The 7,985-nt window shown below is 38.2% G+C and overlaps 2 protein-coding genes across 2 annotated transcripts; one reads left to right on the top strand and one right to left on the bottom strand.

Annotated features, from left to right (window-relative positions):
- Positions 1-204: 204 nt before the first annotated feature.
- Positions 205-4,308, top strand: LOC113763574 (cx9C motif-containing protein 4). Its single transcript, XM_027307410.1, has 2 exons — positions 205-581; positions 4,114-4,308. The coding sequence occupies exons 1-2, from the start codon at positions 496-498 to the stop codon at positions 4,217-4,219; spliced, it is 192 nt and encodes a 63-aa protein (XP_027163211.1). The 5' UTR covers positions 205-495; the 3' UTR covers positions 4,220-4,308.
- A 143-nt stretch (positions 4,309-4,451) lies between these two features.
- On the bottom strand, positions 4,452-7,679 carry LOC113763572 (mRNA turnover protein 4 homolog). Its single transcript, XM_027307409.1, has 8 exons — positions 7,525-7,679; positions 7,204-7,369; positions 6,553-6,643; positions 6,383-6,441; positions 5,760-5,820; positions 5,125-5,215; positions 4,966-5,042; positions 4,452-4,806 (listed from the first exon to the last, which is right to left on the bottom strand). Exons 1-8 carry the CDS (start codon positions 7,550-7,552, stop codon positions 4,690-4,692), a joined length of 690 nt encoding a protein of 229 aa, XP_027163210.1. The 5' UTR covers positions 7,553-7,679; the 3' UTR covers positions 4,452-4,689.
- Between the last annotated feature and the right edge of the window lie 306 nt (positions 7,680-7,985).

The raw sequence follows: 7,985 nt of genomic DNA, 5'->3' as shown, positions 1-7,985 counted from the left end.
CAGCAGCTTTAAATGATGTGATCTTGAATTTTACTTTAATTTAGTTATATGAATTACAGTAACAAATTTCAAGATTACGACAGAATTATGTCAACTGGAGGGGCCCCAAAATCAGGATTCCCCACCAAAGCCGAGGGCCAGCCAACTCGAACACTATATATACAGCCAGCCGGCGTCATTAAAAGAGGTTGCCAAGTTTCTCAACACATCCGCTAATTGGAGGCATAATCATCATCATCATCATCATCATCATCATCATCCCCATCCCCAAGAGAAGAGAAGAGCATCAAGAAAGCGAGGGAGCGACTCTTTCTTTCTCTTTGTTCTCGTTCACCGCACCGCTAACTCCTGTCGAAGAGTGACATAGAATAGAAGTTTTCAATTTCTTCTCCATCAAAGAAAACAGAAAAAGAAAGAAAAAAAAAGAGGAGGAAACTAGAAACGAATTGAAGAACAGCTTGCAGAGAATTCCACGAGCGGAGAGAAGAAAGAGAGATGCCGGAGCCTAGCAAAGAGCCATGTAAGAAGCAAGCTTGTGATATTCAAGCTTGCCTTACCAAGAGCAATTTCAATCCACAAAGGTACCCTTTTTCTTCTAATTTCTTTTCTGCACTCATTTACTCTAAATAAAAAATGTACTCTAATTTTTTTCCAAAGCTACCAGATAACTGAAGAAGAAAGGTCCCCTGCTCTGTAAAAATTTTCCATCTTTTCTTCTTTGATGAACCATTAATCCTTTGCATACAAATGTGGATGGGGTGACTCTTCACTTTAGTTTGTGATATTTGTTTATATTGGTATCGACGCACATATCCTACGCCAAAGTTTGATTTTCTCTGTTATAGTACTGGAGTAGTAAATATGCGTCGTTTGGAATAGAAAATTTAGAACTTCTAGTCGATCATGTGGACCTTTTTAGCATTTCTTAGCTCATTATTAAAGGCAAGTTGATTGCCTATTAGCGCTTTTTGGAAATCTTATGATCACTCATAGTGCATAAATCGCTGATTGAAAGTATTTTCCGTGTACTGGTTCTTAGGTATTTGTAAATCTTGTTTTACTCTGAGACAAGTCCATCCTCCCAGTCCGCATCTCCATTAGAATTTGGGTGTTGATAATGGACCAATTGATTTGAGATTGTCAAGGTGCTCTTGAAATGTTGCTTCGCATCAAAAGCAAGAAAACAAATTGCTACTGTCGGTTAGAAAGACTTGAATTTAGACAGACTTACTCGAAAGTGATGAGAATTGATACATAGTGAAAATGATGACAATGGATACCTTTGTGGAAGTTGAGTTGGTTAGACACCTACAGTCTTCAGAAGTGGGCCCCTGACAGGTTTATTCATAGTAAAAATTATGAGAATGGATACCTGTGTGGAAGTTGTGGTGGTTAAGACTCTTGCAGATGGCTTCAGAAGTGTCTGCTGACTGTTATTGTGCCGGAAGATGAGTATAAAATTGTAGTTGACTGTTGAATATGTAATAGAGGAACAGTTTTATAGGCAACAGAGGCGGATAATTTTGGTACTCTTTAGTTTCAGCGTTCTTTAACCGAAAGAAATATCAGCGGCTTAAATGATGTGGTATCTCATCATTGCGGATGTGATAAAAATTGTATGACATGTTTTCAGCTTTTTACTCTGATTAGGATGTGAATCATGCCACTTTCAGTTCTACATTATTTGTAAACCTCTTCCTGAAGTCATACTCATTTACCCAGAAATGACACCTTGTCCATGTAAATTGTGTCAAAATGTTGCCTTTATGACCTTGGAAACTATTTTCTGTCTATTATTATTCCATATTAGACTTCCAACAAAAACAGAACTACACCAAACCTGGTTTTTGGGGACAAGGAAACATCTTTTATTAATCTATCAAACATATGAAAGGAAAATTTGGCGCAAAGCATTTGCAAACACTGGATCTTCTTTTGACTAATATTAGTTGTTTCAGACACTGAGGCATGTAGTAGGGAATAACACATTTGAAAAGGTGTCATACTCTTTTTGTTTATTAAATTTACTTGTGTCTTTTTATTAGAGTGGCCCTTTAGGTTTTCTTGTTATCAAAATTGAATCTTTTTAATTAGCTAAGTTACATTTTAAAGCTCTCTTTATCATTCCTATTTCTTTGTGAACTAATCCTTTGTGACTATCCAGTCAAATGTGAAGTTCCCAACCTTCCTCAGACCCCAATTAAGGTCCTCTTGTATGATTTCAACTCAAGAATATTAGTGACCTATATGCATCCAGAAATCTTGTATTTAAAAAAAAATTGTCCTTTTCTCCATTATCTCCTTGATAGGTTTATGGATACTAATTATCCTTATAGTTGCCCTGCTTGGTTTCTGAACCACAAAAGCAGGCATTCTCCTGATTCAAAGAATTCAAAACAAAAAATTCATGCAGACTCATTACATCATGATTGAATTGGTTTTAGTTAATTTTCTGGCTTGTGTTCTTAAATTCGTTTTCTTGATCGATGCATCTGTTAAGTGCAATACTACACCTGACAAAAAGTTTCTGAAAGTTATGCTTTAAGGGAGAGATGCATAATGTACCCTTTCAGACTATTGGTGGCTTTTCGCTTGAAGAGAGTTATTTATGGACTGAGGCCTTGTTTGTAATTGTCAAATATGGTTGGCTTTTGAACTCCTCTCCTCTATCAGGCCTAGGTCCAGAGTTCCCCATGGTACACATCCCTCTTCTGGGTGTGGAACGGTATACGAGCGAGAAATAAATAGAATTACCTGCTACTTTGCTAATGTTACAATCTTGCTGTCAGAAAAGCAAGTAGGAGTTCTGCTAAGCCAGTCGCAAGCGTCACTAAATCTGCATCATAACTGATGCTTGAAAAACATAAAATGAATATAGATTTAGCCTCTGCTGGCAAGTGAGAATACCTAGTACAGCCAGTACAGCAGCGAACTATCCATAATGCATTAAAACAAAGTGGACAACACAGGTAAAAAGTTCCTGGCCGACGAGAAAGTCATTCACTCGGAAGCATTAGGGAATGCTTCCTTCGCACGTATATGAGCTCAAAGTCCCATTCTTTTCTTATTAGCAAATCCTAACCGAAAGACCTCAGGAAATAGCTCTTTAAAGCCTCTTCCCACACACCTTTGCCCTCTTTCACCGAGGAGGAAAGAATAATCTTCCAAGCGGACAGAGACCTAAATTTCCATCCGATTCATTCCTCAGCCTGCTTTGTTGCAGCAAGCTGATCAGTGCAAGAGTGCTGGAGAGAGGAGAAACAGGTAAAGATAGTCTCGAATCTGTTTAGCCTTGCTATCTTCTGCTGGTCATCCGTTTCATTCAATCTGATGTTAACTGGAATCAACAATATGATTGTGAGGAAATGCCCGTCTCACTACTCGACCAATATAAGAATCCGAGTTTGTTTGCTCAACCGACTAAGCAGACTAGGAAGGGGTGCTCTTGGATGGACTGATAGCAAGGGAACAGCTTTAGACTATCCTCTGATGTAAGCTAATCGATACAAGAACTAATAGGTGGTGGCACATATAAATTATCGCCTCTTCATGTAAATATATTACCTATTTGTCAAATATGGTCCTACTGTGCTATACAGTCATGTTGTATGACTCTGTAAAACTCGGGCATGTTCAAAAGAGCCGAGACGTATTTTAAAATGAGAGATGGTAGTCAAGTTAAAGGCCAATTACGAGATGGTAGTCAAGTAAGGACCTAAAACTTGGGCATCTTCTCTTTGCGGGTTTTTCGGTGAAACGGAACTAAAGGCCAATTACGAGATGGTTGTCATTCAAGCTACTTAATAGTCGCACTACAAGTATGTCTAATTTTCATTCAAAGCTCATGTTGGTCTAGTTTCAGCACCACTTGTGATCTCCCACCTCTCATTTTTTTCTGGAATACTTGAGGTTCATCGTTAATTGACTTGGATAACCTTTTTCAATTGTATCTGCCTTCCATACCCATAAGATGCTGCTCAATTAACTGATAAGACAGTCCGATGGTGTCTGCTCAGTTTACTGATGATGCCTAGATTAATTTCTAATATCATGCATCAGCCTGCGATAAAAACTGATTCTTTTAAGGTCTTGTGCTTGTTCATATACGTGCAGGTGTGTTAGGGTCATTGAATTGTTGCAGGCTTGCTGTGAAGAGTGTAAATACAAATCAACACATTGTGCCTCCGTATCTGGCCTTCTAAAGCAGATGCGCAAATAGGAGCCTTGGCTAATGGCTTACATCCGAAAAAAATAAAGGAGCCTTAGCAAATGGATGCTTGGAGCCAGCTACTCTTGGTGTTTTTTTTTTTTAGAGGAAGGGACTACATTTGCGTGGACATTTTTTGAGTCGGAAGTCTTATCAAGTGCAAAACACAGTACTTGCACCATTCACTATTTGTTACTGATTGAAACCCCAAATCCGTCAAGTTTACTGATTGACAAGATGTAACTTCTTCCATCAATGCCATTAAAATATATATAAATATATTTCTCCAAAAACGAATAACTGCCCATACTTGATCACAACAGCAAAACTTTTAACTCAGCGTCAACTAAAATTTTAGAGAGAGAATACAGAGCCTGTACTACTTAAGCACTTGAAATTCCAACACGATCTGGAAGGGGCTGCTAACTCAAACACTCGTATGGCACAATGTATATTGATACATGTCATACGTCCGAGTGTTGTTACGAGGATTCGACATCTGAATCTTCCAATCCTTCTTGATAAACCTCAAATTCCTCAGAGCTCCATCTGCAAGTTAAATGAAGCCGGAAAGTAGCCATCTTTATACCAAGAAGACGCTGCATAACAATAAAGCCATGATTTAGTGCCTCGAAACAATCCCAAAGCTCTTCAAACACAGCAAAACAAGGTAAAGTAAGTTTGTCCTATCTGACATTTTAAGTATCACGACCGAGCCAATACGACGACGAGAAATGGTTTATTAACGAGGAACATACCAATATCCGAGCTGACTCAGGCGACAGAGGTCGGCCTTCCTCACATACAACACAGTCAGACAGGAGCTCAATCACGCCTGATCACCAAGTAGACTATCTTTACATCTTATTGCATTTAACAAGAAAACGTCCAACAAAAAGATACACATAAAACCACACCTTTGTTTAAGCGGACAGGCATGTTTTGCTTGCGCAAGAAGGGTTCCATCTCATGGGTGAACTGGTCCAAGGGTCCTTCATTAAGCTCCACCTAAAAATTCAATGAGAAGTTAGTGCTATGCATAGCGCTATACAACATATAAGTCAACAGAAGACACTCTTTTTTTTAAGTCAACAGAAGACACATGATTACAAATATGGGAAATGCACATGCTCAACTATCCAAGAAGCATCTGTATAAACCAAAATGTCATTGCATTTATCAGCTGATGGTTGTGACACTACCTACTGATGAGCTGTGTGTGATCCAAATGCCCAAAATGTTGAAAAAAATGCAAATTCGTAGGATGACGAAATTAACAGGGATCCAAATGTTAATAAACAACCAGCTGCACAGGCACAAATTTCAAGTATGCAAAAATAAATAAATAAATAAAAAGATAGTCTCACTATTGCAAAACACCTATTCCCAGGATTCATCCCTAGACCTAGAAATTCCAGAAATAGTAGCATTATTCTTTCAACCAAGCAAAATAACAAGCACTAAGCAAATCGAAATCCAGCTACTCAAATTCGATGGGGCACAAGTTTCACAGAAACAATCCCTGATGAGGGAAAGGGAGTTAAAACCATACCTTTTCTGTTGCAAGGGTTCCAGTTCTTGCAAAGTCATATTCTTCATATTCATTGAATAGTCTGCCAGCCATTTTAAAAAGTCAGACAAACCAAAAGCAGGGGAATAAATTACACATATGGATGGACCAATTGAAAAGAACAACAGCAGATGTCCTAAATGATAATCAATTAGCTCGTTAATCTGAATGGGAAAGCCAAAATAAGGAAGAAAAAACTCTTTAAGGCCTATACATAACAGAAGTTCACAGCTTCAGTACTTTCATATGCACAGAGAAGTAAAGCCCCAAAAGGCAATTTCTTTGTACCAATCAGCTCAAGCTACAAGGGTTGACTGTATTGTATAGGCTTCGAAGACAAAAAACTTGGAAAAAACATGCTTTAACTTAGTATCCATGGATGGAACCTGAAAAGAGCAATTTTCTGCATGTTTTCTAATTAAAACCACCAAGTCATCATGAAAATTCAAAATCTAATCTCTCCTTTTTCCTTCACCCATTCCAACCACCATTTTTCCACCTTTAGCAAAAAAGTGGCCTTTAGCAGTTCTCATCTTTGTTATTCATCAACAAAAATATTCAAAAAAACTACATCTTACAGACCTAGTGCATGAATCTAAAAGTACCTTTGAACTTCCTCCTTTGGTAGATTAGTAAAACAAAGCCCAGAATCTCCACGAACAAGCTGGAAAAGAAGAAATCCGTTAGCTCAGAAAAGCATTAAACCAGGGAAATAGATGTAAGAAAATGGAATTGTATATGTATGTGCGTGCGTGCGTGTGTGTGCGCACCCAACCTTGGAGATCTTGTGAATGCCGGGTCTAAGCTCATCAGCAACAGATCGACCCAGAGCAACTTGCATCACTTTGTTCGAGCCAAGAAAGAATCTGAACAATGAAAAGAGAACTATGCGTATGAGAACAGTAACTAAGAATATACCTCATATTCACAGGAGCTTGAGCTCAAGGTGTAAAATTTATGCTATATCTTCTTCAGTTCTCTGAAAAATAAATAATGTGCATAAAGCTTTTTCATGGAATTCCATAAGAAGGACTAATCAAAAATGAAACTATAGATAATAAGAAACATCCTAGTTTATGTGTGACATAATCACACATAGGAACATGTGAATATGTTGAAAAGAGATGAAAAACTGCAACGGGACAATTTCATTCAAGGAAAATGCACCTTGACGTCATATATCAGAAGGTTGACCGAAATCGCAAACATAGCAACAAGTAGCCAGTTTAGAATACTAACAACTGAAGATTAACGCCGACTTAACATTTGAAAACATTAGCATCGATAGCCCCTTTTGAATTCTTTGGTAGTGCCCAAATTAAACATTATATGTTCTTCTCATTTCTCCCAAAAACGATTATACAGTTTACGCCTGAGAAAGTGGGAAACGCGTGAAGGTTTTAATTATTTATTTTGGACAGGTTACCTGCAAGAAGATTTGAGCTTCTCCCTGAACTCCTTGAACTTGAGATTTCTCATGTTCTCGAAAGTGAAAACGTATACGGAATCATACTTCTCAATAGCTTCCCTTATTGAATTCACTATATTTTCTTTGTGCTCCCTCCCTTTCTTCTTCGTCTTCGATAGAGTCACTACACTCCAATCACACAATTGCATCAAACCCACATCCCAAAAAGAAAAAATCACAGCAGAAACAACAAAATCCCAGAAAGAAACTCCCTAAAAACATTAAAATCGTTCCACTGCTTTCAGCAACGGCACTGGGGAAAAAATGGGAGAGAAGTACCTGGTCTGTTGCGCTTTGATTTCGGCATTTTTGCTAGGAAACGGTGAGTGGGCGGCTTTCTGTTTCTATATCTTCACTCGGCTTTTGGTTTTGCGTTCTCTGCAAAGGCTAAAACCCTACAAACCTCCTCCTGCTCGGCTGCTGCTGCTAGATTTTTGCCCCTCTCTCTATTTTGCCAATTCGTTAATTTGACAGTTTATACTGGGCTTTTCTACTTGCTACTAGGTATGAGGCAAGTCTATGAGAGTAAGCCCACTCTAACGACACTCCGAAACCTTACCCAACGGCCCAACCTATTTACAGATCCGAAGGACTTTGAGCCCGCTTCGAATTGCAAAGTGTGAGTTGCTTTTTTTTTTTGGAAAAAATCGTTCAAAACATCTCTCACATTTTACAAAATGACTTTTTTAATCCCTCACTTTTAAAAGTATAATTTTACGTCCCTTACAAATTCACATTAA

Source organism: Coffea eugenioides, chromosome 2 (assembly GCF_003713205.1).
Source record: "Coffea eugenioides isolate CCC68of chromosome 2, Ceug_1.0, whole genome shotgun sequence".
NCBI lineage: Eukaryota > Viridiplantae > Streptophyta > Magnoliopsida > Gentianales > Rubiaceae > Coffea > Coffea eugenioides.
Note: the sequence above shows the minus strand (reverse complement) of the source record. Positions and strands in the feature narration are given on the sequence as shown.

Bases quoted from the DNA above. Each gene is read 5' to 3' on its own strand.
- LOC113763574 (XM_027307410.1), top strand. From the start codon at position 496: ATGCCGGAGCCTAGCAAAGAGCCATGTAAGAAGCAAGCTTGTGATATT. The intron at 582-4,113 runs GTACCCTTTTTC...ATATACGTGCAG, and splicing joins AGCAATTTCAATCCACAAAG to GTGTGTTAGGGTCATTGAAT.
- LOC113763572 (XM_027307409.1), bottom strand. From the start codon at position 7,552: ATGCCGAAATCAAAGCGCAACAGACCAG. The intron at 5,821-6,382 runs GTACTTTTAGAT...AATGGCTGGCAG, and splicing joins CCAAAGGAGGAAGTTCAAAG to ACTATTCAATGAATATGAAG. The intron at 5,216-5,759 runs GTATGGTTTTAA...TTGAATTTTTAG, and splicing joins GAACCCTTGCAACAGAAAAG to GTGGAGCTTAATGAAGGACC.